Source organism: Bombyx mori, chromosome 15 (assembly GCF_030269925.1).
Source record: "Bombyx mori chromosome 15, ASM3026992v2".
In the NCBI taxonomy this organism is placed as follows: Eukaryota; Metazoa; Arthropoda; class Insecta; order Lepidoptera; family Bombycidae; genus Bombyx; species Bombyx mori.
Genome location: NC_085121.1, coordinates 2,985,755 through 3,004,665, shown reverse-complemented (window position 1 = coordinate 3,004,665; position 18,911 = coordinate 2,985,755). Strand labels below are relative to the sequence as shown.

At 43.1% G+C, this 18,911-nt stretch overlaps 1 protein-coding gene across 2 annotated transcripts in view; it reads right to left on the bottom strand.

The window, feature by feature from the left end:
- Positions 1-862: 862 nt before the first annotated feature.
- LOC101743688 (uncharacterized) overlaps positions 863-18,911 on the bottom strand; it is a 99,909-nt gene continuing 81,860 nt past the window's right edge. For both annotated transcript variants that reach the window (XM_012692559.4, XM_062672417.1), the window contains 3 exons: positions 3,432-3,558; positions 2,918-2,975; positions 863-2,837 (listed from right to left, as the gene is read on the bottom strand). In XM_012692559.4, the coding sequence (XP_012548013.2) occupies positions 1,323-2,837; positions 2,918-2,975; positions 3,432-3,558 (1,700 nt within the window). In that variant the 3' untranslated portion in view covers positions 863-1,322. The remainder of the gene's footprint in view (positions 2,838-2,917; positions 2,976-3,431; positions 3,559-18,911) is intronic.

Genomic DNA, 18,911 nt, shown 5'->3' with positions numbered 1-18,911 from the left:
GTGAGCTCACATAATCGCCTGGTTGCGTTGGAATAACCCCCTAGGCTAGGGGACTAAGGAAATGAGGACCTTGAGACCTTCGATTTCCTAAACAAACCCAAACTAAACACACGTTCGGTAGAAGATCTTCCTTTTGTCGCGACTCTTCAAGTTTCCGCCAAAAGGTCCTAAATTTATTTTAGCGGTGTTGTTTCTTTTATTGCCTTTGCGAGCAATCTAGTATATGGTCCTTACCCGGTGTTATGTAATTGACTTCCACGGTGAAGGAATAACATCATGTAATACAAATCAAACCCGCAAAATTATAATTTGCGTAATTACTGGTGGTAAGACCTCTTGTGAGTCCGCACGGGTAGGTACCATCACCCTGTCTATTTCTGCCGTCAAGCAGTAATGCGTTTCGGTTTGAAGGGTGGGGCAGCGGTAGCAACTAAACTTAAACTAGAACTCATATCTCAAGGTGGGTGGTGGCATTTATAACTCCAAACTAGCTTAAAAAAGTAGGAAGTTGGGTGTGGTCTAGCAACTATGAATAATACTACTACTGTACGATCTGTGGCTGTAATAACTTGGTTAGTCTATTTGCCTAAACATGTCACTAACTCCTATTCTAATTTGCGTTAGGGAACATTATAGAGATTGCACGAATGGATACTATTCTCCACATTTCCCCTGTTTGAGAGTTAAGAAGGCCATTATAGTAATTTATTCGAGGCTTGATACAGATCTACGCTAACAGAATTAATTTGTAAATTTCACGTAGGTACATATATTGTGATACTCACCACATAAGCTCATGTTCCAATAAGTTTATGTAAAATTTAAACACATTTGGACTTGACTGGACAAATAAAACAAATTATACGTCATTATCATTATTATTGAATAATTTAAAATGCATCGTACGGCACTTTGAGGTACCATTAATGTCTTTATCTAAATCATACATTTAGACGTTTATTAGATTTTAAGCTTAAATAGTAATTGAAAACAAAATAATACCCGTTTGTACTTACAACTTAACAGGTCGAGAACAACTTAAGTTTTATTAGAAATAACATTCGCTAAGTTTTCATAAGAATTTTCGCAGAATTCAATTAAATTTTACGGTCACAGCGTATCTCGTCGGAAGTAGATTACGGAACTACACTGAAGACAGCCAATCAACATCGATCACAAATGAAAAAGTTATTCCGATAATTCACATTTATTATAATACAATATTATAAGCACTTTGGAATCTAAGTTTTTCACTAAACCATAATCACCATTCTGACGCTACGTACATTTAGAAAATCTACATAATTACAAACGTTTAACCCCTAAGTATCTAGACTTTTAGAATTCTTGAGAGATCTTTGTTGTACAGTTTTGTTTTTCGCGTTTTTATTATCTGGCACACTGAATGTATCACTGGTGCCACTAGACGGTGTGCTGAAGGCGGAGTTCTTGGAGCTGGGCACGCTGTTGCCGGGCGAGACCCCGCTGTCCGTACTGACCGAAGCAGGACTCAGATTATCACTAACGTTATTGCACACTGTCAGCTCCTGTCCGGGCAACGAAACTATTTGCCCGATAGGCTTCTGTCTGACTAGATTTATACTTTGGCACACGCTTTTAACGTCACTATCGCTTGATTCTTTTTTCTGGTATCTTGTCAATGTCCCAGCGGAACCGGCGGAGTTCGGTCGGTACATCGGCATGAACTGCGATTGGGGGTAGTACTGCATTTCGGGCGGCACCTGACCTTGGATCCAGGGGCCCATAGTGGATACGACCGGTGGCATTTGCGACCATATAGGCATCTGAACCATGTGAGGTCCTTCGGGCGCTCCAAAACCGGGCGGCACTGGTATCGGCCTCACAATTCCTGCAGCGTTTGGTGCGCTTTGTGGCCTGATTCCTGGATGAGCGTAATGGGCGTAATTTTCGGCGTCATACATTCGATTAGTATTTCCCGTCTGTGTGTAATCAACGTTGGGGAATACAGTATGAGGACTTCTTTGGATGTACGAAAACATTTGTTGTTGTGCTTGCTTCATGGCCACGTATTGTTGCAGATGTATCGCGGTTTGCTGTCTCTGTTGCGCCAAGTCCTGAGCTAGGGTCGTACTACTGTTGCCGTGGATGTAATATATGTGAGACTGGGTTGTAGGTTGGGCCGTTTGGGTCTTTTGGGATTGTTTTTGGTTAAGCTTGTTGTCGACGACATCGTTCTGTGGGTCCTGATACTCCTCAGGCGGAGCTATAAATTTGGGAGACGATGGAGGTGTGACCTGTTGCGACATCGGGTAGCTTATAATTTGAGCTATGTACGGTTGTTTAGCGGAATGAGCTGGACTGTGCGTTTGGAATGTAGGGTTGAACGTTATCTGCGATGAGTCTTGTCCACCACAGGGAACCTCATCTTTGCGGTTATCATCATTCTTTTTCGGCTTCTGACTGTACGGCGCTACTTTAGTGTTGTTCTTCCAGTTAGCACCGGCGCTCTGGGGTCTTCTCACTGGAGATTTTGTCGGTTCCTGCCAGCTATCGCCGTTGACGTGCCGCGTGTCTGGATGATGGGATTGAGCGCTGTGAGCTCTCCTGGGTGGCGGAGACATGCCTTCTGGAACGTGTTGTCTGTAACATCTTCTGTTGGATCCCGGGCTGTTTTGCCGTTCCGGAGGCTGCGGCACGGGTCGATGCATGCGTCTTCTTGCCGGTGTCGGAGGGCTGGGGTGGGATTGCGTTGATTGCGTGGACAGCGATGCTGAGCGCCATTGTTCTATCAGTACCCTTCTTCTTTCTTGTTCTAATCTCAGTTCAGTTTCACTCGACGAGTCATAGTCTTTGCCCTGTACCGAAAACATGAGTTGATGTAATTCTTAAACATAATGAACGTACTTATCTACAAGTGAATTGTTTTGTCACATACCTTTTCGATTTTCTCGTCAAGCATTTTGAAGAAGTTCTGCTGGCTTGCAGATACTTCACTGTAATAGCAGAATATAATAAATAGAGTGCAAGTGATTTTAATAAATACAAAATTTTACTTTTAATGAAAGAAAGAATGCTGCGATAAAATTAAACCAGCAAAACGTCTGATTTTTCCTATTTATTATACAATTTATATATAGACCTCATGTCTTAAAGTGGGCAGCAGCATTTACGTTGCGATGTCTACGATTTCCGGTAACCACTGAGCATCAGCTGTATCGAGAGTTCAATCATGAGTCCAAGCAAAAAAAAAATCTACTAACTGCGAAATACTGCGAATAAACAGCCCAATACCATATATTTTAAAATTTACAATTTGGACAATAAAACAATTTCAAAACATGACTCTTTCAAGCTAATGCGTTGAATGTTTTGATGTTGGTAACCATTTAACACAATACATGTGGGTATTGAATGACATTCTTTTTAGTTAAACTTTGTTTGTAACTCACATGACGGGTTGGTGTGAAGTGAGTGGCAGTATATTGTTCTTTCTCTTGTCTTCATCCTCGTTATCCTCTGTGGGCGCTGCTGATCCTGCTGTGCCTTCTTCCTCATCAGCTTCTTTGTCCGCTGCCCCTATGGACAAATATTTTTGATCTACAACTTTATACTTATTTAATTGTCTTAACATACGAGGGCGGCACTGAAAATTTCGGGAATTAACGAAGTGACACAACATTACTATTTAAAAATGTATTTATTGCTTTTCGAAGTATTCTCCTCGAAATGTGACCTTTTTCCATACGATGGAACCAATCATTGAAGCAACCATTCCATTCGGAAGTTGGGGTCTCCAAATGGCCGTTTTGTAGGCGTCCACAGCTTCTTCAGGTGATGAAAATCTCTGTCCACACAATTTATTCTTTATTTTAGGGAAAGTATAAAAATCACTAGGGCTTAGGTCGGGGCTGTACGGTGGATGGTTTAATAATTCTATGTTTTCTTGCTCTAAAAACTCTTTTGTTCTGTGCGCGGTGTGAGAACTCGCATTGTCGTGATGGAGGATGATGCGGCGGTTGCAGTTCTCTTTACGGAGTTCAGAAACGACCTGCGGCAAACAAATGCTAGCATACCATTCTGCATTAACCGTTCTTTGTCCCTCAAGAGGAATAGTCGTAACATGGCCGGTTTTGGAGACAAACGTGGGCCATTCCGATAGAGGCACCCGTCACGCGCGGACGTGCTCATCGACCACTCGATCGCCCGGCTTTTGTTAGCCCGGCCATTGTTCGCGCGGCCTGTGTTCGTGGTACATCTGCCGACTAAGTGCTCTTCCTGGAAGTTTTTATTTGTTTTGTTTCCTTTTGTTATTTCTGTGTTCGTGGTACATCTGCCGACAAACTGTCTTCCTGGAAGTGTTTAATTGTTTTGTTTCTTTTTGTTATTTCCGTTTTGTTGTGATTTTTCTTTGTCCTGCAGTAATCGTGCCGCATCGCCACCTGTGTTCAATAGAACCGCTCAAGTCCGAGAAGTTGGGGCCTCGCCGCAAGGCGAGTGTTTTCTAAGACCCAGGGTAGCCCCACCTGGGCACGTAGACATCATGGACGCTGTATTTGCGGAATTTCTCCGGCTTCGCTACCCAAAGCTCACTTCCGAGTTTCAGGCCTTCAAGGCCGATCACACTGCGAGCCCTCTCGTGGACTCCACCGAGCTCGCTGCTCCTGCGTCGCCTGTACCTGCGTGCAAAGCTTCTGCATCGAGCACCACAGCCTCCGTCGTGCCTGCCGTTCCCGCGTCGCCTATACTGGCGAGTAAAACTGCTGCGTCGTCCGCCGTGGTCACCGTTCCAGCAGCGCGATCATCCGCGGCCTCCGTCGCGCCGTCCAAAACACCTACTCGTAGGTCACCTGCGCCCGCCTCCTCGTCCTCCGACTCTGACTCGGAGATGGAGGTCGACCTCGCTCCCGCCTCATCGACGGATGGATTCACCCTGGTGCAAAAGGGTAAGAAGCGTGCCGCGGAGTCTCGAGCTCCCGCGGCCGCTAAAATTAGCAAAGCCGCGAACGCGTCGCGCCCCCGCCCTCAGACTCCCGTTGCGCCTCCAGCCCGTGCCACTCCGTCGCCGCGTCCGGTGGCACAAAATAAAGCCCAGACCCCTCCCCCGGTAATCCTTCAAGAGAAGGCAGCTTGGGAACGAGTTTCCCTGGCCCTTAAGGCCAAAAATATCAATTTTACGAATGCCCGTAACCTCGCGAACGGCATTCAAATTAAGGTTCGAACATCCGACGACCATAGGGCCCTCTCTTCTTACCTCCGTAAGGAGCGTATAAGTTTCCACACATATACGCTCCAGGAGGAGCGCGAACTCCGTGCCGTTATACGTGGCATCCCTAAAGAGTTGGATGCCGAGCTCGTCAAGGCCGACCTTCTCGAACAAGGCCTACCGGTTAACTCCGTACACCGCATGCACACAGGCCGCGGAAGGGAGCCATATAATATGGTTCTCGTCGCCCTCCTGCCTACCCCCGAGGGTAAGCAAATATTCAACATCCGAACGGTCTGTAGCCTTTCCGGAATCGCAGTCGAAACCCCACACAAGAAAGGCACACCTAGCCAGTGCCATAACTGCCAATTATACGGGCATTCTTCCCGTAACTGTCACGCGCGCCCCCGATGCGTCAAGTGCTTAGGCGATCACGCCACGGCCCTATGCACTCGCGATCAAAAAACCGCGACAGAACCGCCTAGCTGCGTCCTGTGTCGAACACAGGGTCACCCCGCAAATTACCGCGGATGCCCCCGAGCCCCGAAAATAAATCGCCGCGTCGCCCGCCAAAACCGCCTCCGAGCTTCCGGCCCAGACATCAAAGCCTCGGCACCCTCTGTGTCGCAGGCTAAGCCAGCGTTCGTTCCGGCGCCGGTGCCCAGTGTCTCGGCCTGGGCGAAGCCGCTGCCGTACATGAACACGGCTACAACTCCCTCCTCCGCGATTCGTCCCGCCTCCGCGACTCGTCCCTCCTCCGCGATTCGTCCCGACAATCTCGCTTTAGCGATCGACTTCTTTCAGTCGATCAACTTTGAGCGCGTTAACGCTTTGGGCGACGCCATTCGCTCTGCCTCCACTGCACAACACTTTATCGCCGTTGTGCAAGAATACGCCGACGTATACGCGTCATTAAATACGTACGTCCTCCCCTCACTCCGCCGGTAATCAATGGCGTATATAAGTAGAATAAAGCCCCTATCCGTAACGATAGGATTTTTTAACGCTTACGGTCTCGCAAATCAGCGTGATCAGGTTTCTGACTTTTTGCGTGACCATCAAATTGATATCTTTTTAGTGCAGGAGACCCTACTTAAGCCCGCGCGCCGTGACCCTAAAATCGCGAACGATAACATGGTCAGGAACGACAGGCTCTCTGCTCGTGGTGGTGGTACCGTCATTTACTATAGAAGAGCCCTGCATTGCGTCCCACTCGATCCTCCCGCGCTCGCTAATATCGAAGCATCAGTGTGCCGAATCTCACTGACGGGACACGCGCCGATCGTTATCGCGTCCGTTTATCTTCCACCGGATAAGATCGTTCTAAGCAGTGATATCGAGGCGCTGCTCGGCATGGGGAGCTCTGTCATTCTGGCGGGCGACCTAAATTGTAAACACATTAGGTGGAACTCACACACCACAACCCCGAATGGCAGGCGGCTTGACGCGTTAGTCGATAATCTCGCCTTCGATATCGTCGCTCCGCTAATCCCGACTCACTACCCGCTAAATATCGCGCATCGCCCGGATATACTCGACATAGCGTTATTAAAAAACGTAACTCTGCGCTTACACTCGATCGAAGTAGTTTCAGAGTTAGATTCAGACCACCGTCCCGTCGTTATGAAGCTCGGTCGCGCTCCCGATTCCGTTCCCGTCACGAGGACTGTGGTGGATTGGCGCACGCTGGGCATCAGCCTGGCTGAATCTGATCCACCATCGCTACCGTTTAGCCCGGACTCTACCCCGTCTCCTCAGGATACCGCTGAAGCCATAGACATCTTAACGTCACACATCACCTCGACATTAGATAGGTCATCGAAACAAGTTGTAGCGGAGGACTTCCTTCACCGCTTCAAATTGTCCGACGATATTAGGGAACTCCTTAGAGCTAAGAACGCCTCGATACGCGCCTACGACAGGTATCCTACCGCGGAAAATCGTATTCGAATGCGTGCCCTACAACGCGACGTAAAGTCTCGCATCGCCGAAGTCCGAGATGCCAGATGGTCTGATTTCTTAGAAGGACTCGCGCCCTCCCAAAGGTCTTACTACCGCTTAGCTCGTACTCTCAAATCGGATACGGTAGTAACTATGCCCCCCCTCGTAGGCCCCTCAGGCTGACTCACGGCGTTCGATGATGACGAAAAAGCAGAGCTGCTGGCCGATACATTGCAAACCCAGTGCACGCCCAGCACTCAATCCGTGGACCCTGTGCATGTAGAATTAGTAGACAGTGAGGTAGAACGCAGAGCCTCCTTGCCACCCTCTGATGTGTTACCACCCGTCACCCCGATGGAAGTTAAAGACTTGATCAAAGACCTACGTCCTCGCAAGGCTCCCGGTTCCGACGGTATATCCAACCGCGTTATTAAACTTCTACCCGTCCAACTCATCGTGATGTTGGCATCTATTTTCAATGCCGCTATGGCGAACTGTATCTTTCCCGCGGTGTGGAAAGAAGCGGACGTTATCGGCATACATAAACCCGGTAAACCAAAAAATCATCCGACGAGCTACCGCCCGATTAGCCTCCTCATGTCTCTAGGCAAACTGTATGAGCGTCTGCTCTACAAACGCCTCAGAGACTTCGTCTCATCCAAGGGCATTCTCATCGATGAACAATTCGGATTCCGTACAAATCACTCATGCGTTCAACAGGTGCACCGCCTCACGGAGCACATTCTTGTGGGGCTTAATCGACCAAAACCGTTATACACGGGAGCTCTCTTCTTCGACGTCGCAAAAGCGTTCGACAAAGTCTGGCACAACGGTTTGATTTTCAAACTATTCAACATGGGTGTGCCGGATAGTCTCGTGCTCATCATACGGGACTTCTTGTCGAACCGCTCTTTTCGATATCGAGTCGAGGGAACCCGCTCCTCCCCACGACCTCTCACAGCTGGAGTCCCGCAAGGCTCTGTCCTCTCACCCCTCCTATTTAGCTTATTCGTTAACGATATTCCCCGGTCGCCGCCGACCCATTTAGCTTTATTCGCCGACGACACGACTGTTTACTATTCCAGTAGAAACAAGTCCCTAATCGCGAAGAAGCTTCAGAGCGCAGCCCTAGCCCTAGGACAGTGGTTCCGAAAATGGCGCATAGACATCAACCCAGCGAAAAGTACTGCGGTGCTCTTTCAGAGGGGAAGCTCCACACGGATTTCCTCCCGTATTAGGAGGAGGAATCTCACACCCCCGATTACTCTCTTTAGTCAATCCATACCCTGGGCCAGGAAGGTCAAGTACCTGGGCGTTACCCTGGATGCATCGATGACATTCCGCCCGCATATAAAATCAGTCCGTGACCGTGCCGCGTTTATTCTCGGTAGACTCTACCCCATGATTTGTAAGCGGAGTAAAATGTCCCTTCGGAACAAGGTGACACTTTACAAAACTTGCATAAGGCCCGTCATGACTTACGCGAGTGTGGTGTTCGCTCACGAGGCCCGCACGCACATAGACACCCTTCAATCTCTACAATCCCGCTTTTGCAGGTTAGCCGTCGGAGCTCCGTGGTTCGTGAGGAACGTTGACCTACACGACGACCTGGGCCTCGAATCTATACAGAAATACATGAAGTCAGCGTCGGAACGGTACTTCGATAAGGCTATGCGTCATGATAATCGCCTTATCGTAGCCGCCGCTGACTACTCCCCGAATCCTGATCATGCAGGAGCCAGTCACCGTCGACGCCCTAGACACGTCCTTACGGATCCATCAGATCCAATAACCTTCGCACTAGACGCCTTCAGCTCTAGGAGCAGGCTTAGGGACCTCGGTAACCGTACTCGTCGAACTCGACAAAGAGTTCGCCGTGCAACCTAACCCATGAATCAGCTCGCTGAGTTTCTCGCCGGATCTTCTCAGCGGGTCGCGATTCCGATCCGGTAGTAGATTCATTCGCGAAGCAGCTGCTCTTGAGCTGTTAGGTCTCCTTCGGAGGCGCTCGGGTAGCTGTTAGCAAATCCCACCCCTCCTGGCTGAGCCTTTGCTCGCCCACCTGTCCTGGTGAAACTGGAAAGGCTTCCGGGCCACCAGTAATCCTTCAATCATAAAAAAAAAAAAAAAAGACAAACGTGGCCACCATTTTTCTTGCAACACTCCGTGAACGAACAATTTTTGTTGGCTTTAAATCATTTTCGAACACCCAAACTCGTACGCAGCCTAGTATCATGTACCGGCTTGTAAGCAATTACGTAATCTTAAACGTTCAAAGTTAATGGGTTTAGGTAAAGATACGATCTTTCCTCTCATTTACAATTACAACTACCTTCTTTCGTCTGTAATAGTAGTGTTCTCCGATTTTTTCCTATTTCTGCATCTAATTCCCAGATACAGTATTAGGATGTATTATAAGTCTACATACACTCCAGCCGTATGTTCCAGTATGGTGAATCCCTATATGTTTCAAGGTTAACGGACACGTCTATTAACTTTGTTAGTCAATACAATACCAGACAGCAGTTGTTAATTCATCAATAATACATATTTAAGGTGCCTAAATATTACTTCAAAAAGAGACATCGTGTTTGGGAGCAACTTGCGAAATAAGCTCGCAAATAGTTGCGAATAAAAGATGTTTATTGGTAAAATGTGTTTTCTAAGTTAAAGTTTACATTAAACTCGATTATATTTAGAATTATGATGAACTAGCTTTTGCCGGCGACTTCATCCGCGTGGATTAGTTACTTTGGCATAACGCTAAATTTTACCCGCGACTTCATTCACAGTACTCAGGATTGGAACTACATTACTGAACCGGTAGATGGCGTTGAAGAAGCTAGATTTAATTTTTCGTAAAAAAAAAAAAAAACTTAATAAAAAGTATCCTATATTACTTCTAATACCTCCAAGAATATGTGTACAAAGTTTCATGATGATCGGTTGAGTAGTTTTCGCGTGAAAGCGTTACAAACAAACTTACATTCACATTTATATATTAGTAGGGATTACTAATAAGAATTTAGAATTATGGAATTTGGAATCATGCATTAGAATCTAGAATTATGGCGAATGATAATTGAATTGAATTTATGTTTCGATCTCTAAGGTAAAAGAGCAATTAGGGGTTTAGTTCATCAGTCTCTTCCAGATTAAATTCAAAATGAAATTTCATTGCTCAAACGGAATAAGCATTTTCGGAAGAAGTCAAATCTAAGATTAACGATGACAGCGCGCCGGATTAGACGGGGATTTTGGGTATGTAATTGGGTATTTGATTATTTGGTTTTATTAATTTTAGGCAATTGATTGGATTTTCAATTATTTAATTCAATTATTAGTAGATTAATATCCATTTACTATATGGAATATTTCGTGCCTTAGATTCCTCTAAAAATATTCATTTATCTGCTCTTTGTGGTGGTAGATATCATACGGCACCGTCCTCAGCCTCAAAGGGTATAAAACGAAGCACATATTTCAAACTTTTCAAGGTGTAACAGCCAAACAAATCATGTTGAGTATTGGTTTTCCATTTGTATGAAGATGCGGACATGTCGTGGGATGAAATGCCTTTAGCGACATTTATGCAACTTTACAGGAGAGCCAATTGAAGTTTAAGAATTTGGAAAAAATATCATAACAAAAATACTTCTTCAAAGAAGTTCAATTAAAAACATCAAATTGTTGATACTTAATACCAAATAAAACTGACCTATAATCACAAAGAGAAATATCTTGTATTCAGTGAAATGTCGCTTATATCTAATAGCCTTTCAGCCCTCGATATATATACTGGTTAGGTTAACTTAGTAATTATTAAGTTAGGTTAGTAATGAATTGAAGAAAACTGACGATCATGACGAAAGAGAACTGGTTCTCCCGAATAGCTTATTCGCTTGGTATAATCACTACATAGTATAAAACAAAATCGCTTTCTCTGTCCCTATATCCATATGTATGCTTAAATCTTTAAAACTACGCAACGGATTTTGATGCGGTTTTTTTTAATAGATAGAGTGATTGAAGAGGAAGGTTTATGTGTATAATAACATCCATTAAATAGGGGAGAAATCAATAATAAATTACAGTTTCCGAAGCGAAGCGAGAGCGGGTCGCTAGTGCATCATAAAACACGAGTTCTATAAATACCAACGTGCGCTCTTTAAGCGACACTACAATTGAATTGTTTATTTATATTATTTGTGTCTGTTTAAATCACGTGTTCACTTAAAAATGCCTAAACGATCTTGGAATATTTCATCATTTGGTCAATATGTAATTCGTATTTACATATAATTTCGAAAAACACAATTTATCAAAAAAAATACCGGTCATCGTCTAGTTAGCGCTTATAACACAGATCACTTTAAAATTCTCTATTCGCTTCTTCTGCTTCGCTTCAGGTGATCCGTTCGCTGTTTCGCTTCGAGTAGTTCCAATTACTGACTGACTGCGTCTTTTTTTTTTTATGTTTGAAGAATTACTGGTGGCCCGGAGGCCTTTCTAGTTTCACCAGGACAGATGGGCGAGCAAAGGCTCAGCCAGGAGGGGTGGGATTTGCTAACAGCTACCCGAGCGCCTCCGAAGGAGACCTAACAGCTCAAGAGCAGCTGCTTCGCGAATGAATCTACTACCGGATCGGAATCGCGACCCGCTGAGAAGAACCGGCGAGAAACTCAGCGAGCTGATTCATGAGTTAGGTTGCACGGCGAACTCTTTGTCGAGTTCGACGAGTACGGTTACCGGGGTCCCTAAGCCTGCTCCTAGTGTTAGAGCTGAAGGCGTCTAATGCAAAGGTTATTGGATCTGATGGATCCGTAAGGACGTGTGACTGACTGCGTGCAATCTCTGCAACGCTTTTATAGTCGAGACGAAATCTCTAGAATCGTCGGGAATATTCCACACAAATCAAGTATTGTGTGTTTCCGCTATCTGACAATAGATGGCGTTGTACTTCTCGAGCGTTCTAGATGCTACTAGATCCTTCGATATTCGTTCCGCTATTCGGCGATAGATGGCGTTACTCTTACCGGCGTAACAATATGTTTGTTGTCTGTGAAGGAGTACACGAAGCTTTAACAGCGTATGTTATTGTGTCGAGAAATATACGAATTTTTGTTTTACGATTTTTTTAGTGTTTTCTTTGAATTGCGTGTTTAAAATATTTGAATAATACCCACCAAAGACAAAGCTTTGACGTGATTAAATATCGGAAAATATCGCGTATTGTACTCGTGATCACATTTAATGCAAAATAGTGGTTAGCCCGCTTGATAATAGCTAACCACCTTATTCCATTTTCAAATTTTAGATGTCATTTACTAAATACGTACCTACTAGCATTTGTACTAAAGAAAAATGGTTGAAAAAACAAATTGTTTTCTTTTTGCATTTTCAACGTCGACGAAAATAAACCAGTGCAGATTTAATACACTTAACTCACTAACAAGTATAGACCTATTTTTAACTGTTACTACACTTATTATACTTAATAATAGTTATATTAATTCATATACTGATACTTTAACTCTTATATGTACGACAATTGGACTGGACACTGCGAAGCCAAAAAACATTTTTTTTTTATTGCTTAGATGGGTGGACGAGCTCACAGCCCACCTAGTGTTAAATGGTTACTGGAGCCCATAGACATCTACGACGTAAATGTGCCACCTATCTTAAGATATAAGTTGTAAGCTCTCAGTATAGTTACGACGGCTGCCCCACCCTTCAAACCGAAACGCATTACTGTTTCACGACAGAAATGGGCGGGACGGTGGTACCTACCCGTGCGGACTCACAAGAGGTCCAACCACCTGGTTGTAACCACCAGTACAAATTATTTCAAATACTAATACTTTAGCTACGATAATTGGACTGAACACTACAAAGGCAAACAAACTGAATCGCATTGATTATAATAAACCGTTTATTGTAAAATAAAGTGGTAGACTTAATTCTCCGACATCTTGTAGTATACATTAAACAGATGGAGATCGATTAATCGGCTCGCGAAGCCGAGAACACACAATTCACGATGCTAACGCATTCAGAAATGGGTTATGCTAGATAGTGAAAAAGGTCGAAAATATTTTTAATAAAGAAATCCTGCCTGAATATTTAAAGAGGAAGCATAAAATAAGCATAACATTTTTTTTTTGTTTAATTGGGTGGACGAGCTCACAGCCCACCTGGTGTTAAGTGGTTACTGGAGCCCATAGAATATCTCGATGCCTCCAATGAACACTACGCTAATTCCAAAAATTCGTAGGTTTACAGGAGGAGCGTTTAAACGAAAAAACATGATAAAATCATTATTATTGCAGATTTATTGATGTTTTTTTTTTGTGTAACTAGCTGATTTACTCTTGCTTTGAACCCCATCAATATAATTTGTAATACTTTTAAAATAGTGAAGCGATTTGCGTGAAAAACGAAAATTTCAGAATTTTGAGTAGTGTTCATTGGAGGTATCGATCTATCGGAGCTCATATAGATAGCTCATATAGAAAATAGCTATCGGAGCTTACAAACATCGTAGTCGCTGTAATATCGATATGGCTGTTGGCGGAAATCCGTCGGACATACCCATGCAGGCTCAAAATTATTCACACAGCCAGCACATTTCATGTATGCGATATTTTGCAGATAATGTTTTAAAAACGTTACTCTTATATCTCGAAAGAAGTTCAAGTTTTCGACTTGACTATTTATTAAGAACTACTTAGCTGACCCGGCAGACTTCGTAGTGCCTCAATCGATAAATAAAAGACAAAAGGAATCCGTCCGATGGGGGACACTTCAAAGGACAAACAAAATTGTTATTTTTATTTAATTCCGAGAATTTTCATATATGAATACCTTTTAAACCTTCTCTGGACTTCCACAAATAATTTAAGACCAAAATTGGCCAAATCGGTCCTGCCGTTCTCGAGTTTTAGCGAGACTAACGAACTAGATAGCTTAGTTCTGCTATCTTATTGACTACCGACTACGCGTATTTAGACACAAACGGGTTACGATTTGTTTAAGTGACGATTTGAAATCAAAGTAAGTCTTTGGATATACAAGAGTCGATTTTGAGGCCAGCAAGAGAAAAGCAATACCGCATAAACATTCCTTCCAAACCGAATTTCCTTTGAACTGATTAGACTCCCTCCAGTTAACTTCGACGGGCAATCTCCTCGATTAACTTAAGCATAGGCAATTGCGTAATTCAACTTTAAAAACTTCCGAACATATTCGTAAATTTGACATCGAGCGAAATGAGTTCTTGTTACGGAGGCATACGAGTTAAATTATAATTTTATTAAATTTTCATTTGTGATATTATATGTGAATATTTGATGTCATACAAAAAACAGTGCTTGGATTATCGTTTTATAAATAGGTTTTTTTTTATTGCTTAGGTGGGTGAACGAGCTCACAGCCCACCTGATGTTAAGTGGTTACTGGAGCCCATAGACATCTACAACGTAAATACGCCACTCACCTTGAGATATAAGTTCTAAGGTCTCAGTATAGTTACACCGGCTGCCCCGTCCTTCAAACCGAAACGCATTACTGCTTCACGGCAGAAATGGCAGGGTGGTAGTACCTACCCGTGCGGACTCACAAGAAGTCCTACCACCAGTAAACATAACTAGTATTTAGGTGTTTTTTTTGTTTGTATTTTATTGCCGATTATTGATTCTGTTTTGTCGAAATATTAATGAATCAAGTGAAGGTTTTGAAGGAATATTGCTACTAGGGTTATTAAGAATACTTTTAAACATATGAAATCAATATGAAGCAAATTAATTTGTTCTTATTTTTTTGGTTTTAAAACTATGGATTCCTGGAATTAGTTAATTATATTATTCCTAAATCAATAAACGTACGCCACTTTTAAAGAGGAGCATATCCTACATGCTTGCTCAACACAGCAGAAAATACAATATTGTAACCGTTATGACTTAGAGCTCCTAACTGCTGAACGAGGATCATGGGTTGGATTCCGACATCGAGAAAGCATGTCTGTTTTCTTATTATCTGGTCGTTTATTATCTATATATGCATATATTTAAACGTAGATAAGTATGTATTGTTACTGGTAGTAGGATCTCTTGTGAGTCCGCGCGGGTGAGTACCACCACCCCGCCTATTACTGCCGTGAAGCAGAAATGTGTTTCGGTTTGAAGGGTGGGACAACCGTTGTAACTATACTTGAGACCTTAGAACTTATATCTCAAGGTGGGTGGCGCATTTACGTTGTGGACATCTATGGGCTCCAGTAACCACTTAACACCAGGTGGGCTGTGAGCTCGTCCACCCATCTAAGCAATAAAAAAAATGTATATAGGTCTCTAGTTTCCATTGTACCAAGAATCCTAGCTTAGAGCCACATAACAATTAGTTAATTAATTTCATTTACTTCAGATCTTGCATCCATATTATACTGGAGCAATAAAATATAAAAAAAAATTACATTAATTAATAATAACATTTCACATAGAATACAAAAATGAATTAAAAATAATCTTATCAGCCCATAGACGGGAAGACGTAGCGTGGGTAGGCCTCCCACAAGATGGGCCGACGATCTATTGAGGTTCGCGGGGATCCGCTGGATGCAGGCAGCGCAGAACCGGTCTTTGTGGCGAGGCTTGGTGGAGGCCTATGTCCAGCAGTGGACGTCTATGGGCTGATTAAAAATAATAACGATAGTAAAACAAAAATAAAAATGAATGTCACCTAAAGGCTCATTTTGAACAAGAGTTCTTAACATGCATACGTGTCCAGTGTTGCATTATTGGACAGTCCAGATCCATCCAATGATTAGATAATTACTATAAAACCGTTAGATTAAAACACACAGTTCGTAAAGTTAGTACAGAGCGAACAATTTTTCTGCAAAAGCTTTATACAAAAGCTCAGCAAACCCTATCATCTCTTCCCATATGATAGGCTTTGTTACGCCATACCGTCTCGACTAGAATGATGATTTTCTCCGCAATTTGTGTTGCGCGAGTGAGAAATTGTTTTGCCGGAGAACAGTGCCGGATTAAGCTCGAGATGCGACGTGACGTGACCGCCCGCATCTAGGGATGTTAGAACCCTCATTATTTTCTTTTATTTAACACAATTCTGAAGAAAACTAGTCATAAAAATTATTTAAGTTGAATCATTGAAGAGTTTTAGAATTTATTTCTCAAAAATTACTTATAAAAATCTTAATGTTATAAATTGATTGTTATTACGTTTCGGCTCCTGGCAGCGATGTAAGCTACGAATTTATTGATAGCTTCGCCTTAGATACATCGTTTGGAGAAGAGATGTCGTGGCATGCAGTTTCCCTCGGAAGCCGTGTTTCATTTTAACAATATTTGCAGTTGCATTCATAACGTTTATGCTTTAAAAAACCCGCGTTATATAGCGTACTGTTGCTGTACGAAGTCATTAGTACGATACGTGTTGATGCAATAATTTTTGTGCTCTGAGGAATTGTTCGAGATGATACCGACATCTCGTTCTTACCATCGCACCGCCCGCCACCGGAGTAGAGTTCATCGATACTTCCTGGAGCCACTGCGGTCATCCACAGTGCGTTTCCAGATACTTTTTTTGCCACGTACCATCCGGCTATGGAATGAGCTCCCCTCCACGGTGTTTCCCGAGCGCTATGACATGTCCTTCTTCACACGAGGCTTGTGGTATTAAGTGGTAGGCAGCGGCTTGGCTCTGCCCCTGGCATTGCTGAAGTCCATGGGCGACGGTAACCACTCACCATCAGGCGGGCCGTGTGCTCGTCTGCCTACAAGGGTAATAAATTTTTTTTGTGTAAAATTGCATGCTATATAAGTTGTTCTTTATAGATCGCTATACATATTATACAGAAATCAAAAGGCCCATCATCCGTTTTTATTGTTGGAGATTGATTATACGTTCAAGGTGTGTTATACTTTATATTATGGGAAAACAAAATACACATGCTCTATCCCGCGACGCGAGAACTCATAACTTAATTTTAAGATTTACATTCTCGGAGCCTTAACTTTGTTTTACTGGTGGCGAGATGTATTGTGCGTGTCTACGGATAAGCACCGCTGTTCCATGTATTTCTGAAATGAAATAATATGTACTCGTAATATTTAGTTTGTAAAATTGATTTCGACGTGATGTTTCAATCGGAAACATTGCTGTTTATCACAGCCAAACAACTTTTTGAAGCAGACATTAGTAATTAGTCAATGTCCTCCTTGCATCGTTTTCCTCAGTGCTGAGGGTCGTGACCTTGACTGTGATCCTCCATGCTTTTCTGTCCTTTATACAGTGGAAAGCGACATTCATGCTGGAGGCCAATATGCCAGCCAACCAGCGCATGGAACTACGCACTCTTGGCCTCTTTCCTTCGACTTTAGCGGTGATGAGTAGTTATTAGTCAATGTAGGCTTGAATTAACGAGTTTCTTTACCTGATACAGCCCTGGTGTCCTGTCAGCAGCGACACTGTGAGACAATTTCCCCGCTGGGCTCTTGAATAATGAGGGATGTACCACATGTACTGTTATTTTTCAAGTCTACCCACAAACTGGGTTGATATTTTAAATCGTTTATAGTATTGAGTTATATGCGAATTTTGGAGAAGTAGTAAATCATTTTATAGGTATTTTTAAGGGAGTATTTAAAAAGATGAGAACATGGAATTAGATTTCAATTGATATGTCATTTAAAATCCCCCCGAAAAGATAGGTTTTACATATATACATTTAGATTTAAATTACTTTGTTTTCATTTCAACAAAATAGGTTTGATTAAATATTTTATAGTTTTTAGCGGTTCGAGACTTTGATTCCGTAGGCAGCTTTTAGGTTGATGTCCATGGGCTTCGGTAATCCCTTGAACAGCATGTGGGCCGTAAGCTTGTTCACCTCACGGAGCTGCACAGTTTTTTTTTCTTGCAATTTATGTGGATAGGTACAAATAAATTTGAAAATCCAAAGTTTAGAAAGTTTATTTCGAATTTCAAAGTTTATTTCAAACTTTAGTTAGAAAAATTTATCAATAGAAATTAAATTTCACACAAACAAATCAAATGTATGCGCCTCTGTGTAATTCAATCTATTCATTGGACGTTTGAAAACTGAATAGTAAAAAATGCTTTGTCCATTGTGAACCGGAACTGAACGTCAGCTTTTAACAGAAGCGTATTTGGAATAGTGTTTTCGTAAAATATTTTTAATATCAGACCAAACGCCTGGTTTTATTTACACTGGATAAGCATCTTGCACTATCTTTACTCGAGCTTATCTTAATTGGTACACATGATGGTAACGAAAAAGAAGGCATAGCAATGGCACAAGTGTTTAGACATAAAAAAATCTTAAGGGGGGAAGTGTCTAGCTAGTATTTGCGACTTTAACCGGCGACATCTAGGCGGGCTTCGTACAGTCTGCCAACTGAGAAGGCTGGTGGTCGTGGCGTCGACGACTGCCGGTCCGGCGTCCTGAAGGGGAGGGTGATAGGAGAGATGTGCTCCGCACTAAACGCTTCACTCTCCCCCCTTTGCCTTTTCATGAGTTATGTCTCACGAGAGGCTCGGACGTGGGTTGTTGAGCGACAGGAGGTTTTAGTCGGTTCGACTCCGACATACCTCGCCCGCCATCCCCAGTGGAGGTTGGGTGTGGGTGTCCGGCGATTTCCTCCTGATCAAAAAAGAAAAAGCTAGTATTTGCCAACTGGAAAGCAAATGTTGGAAAATACAACAAAATTAACCTCGGGATGTTCTTTTTTCCTACCTA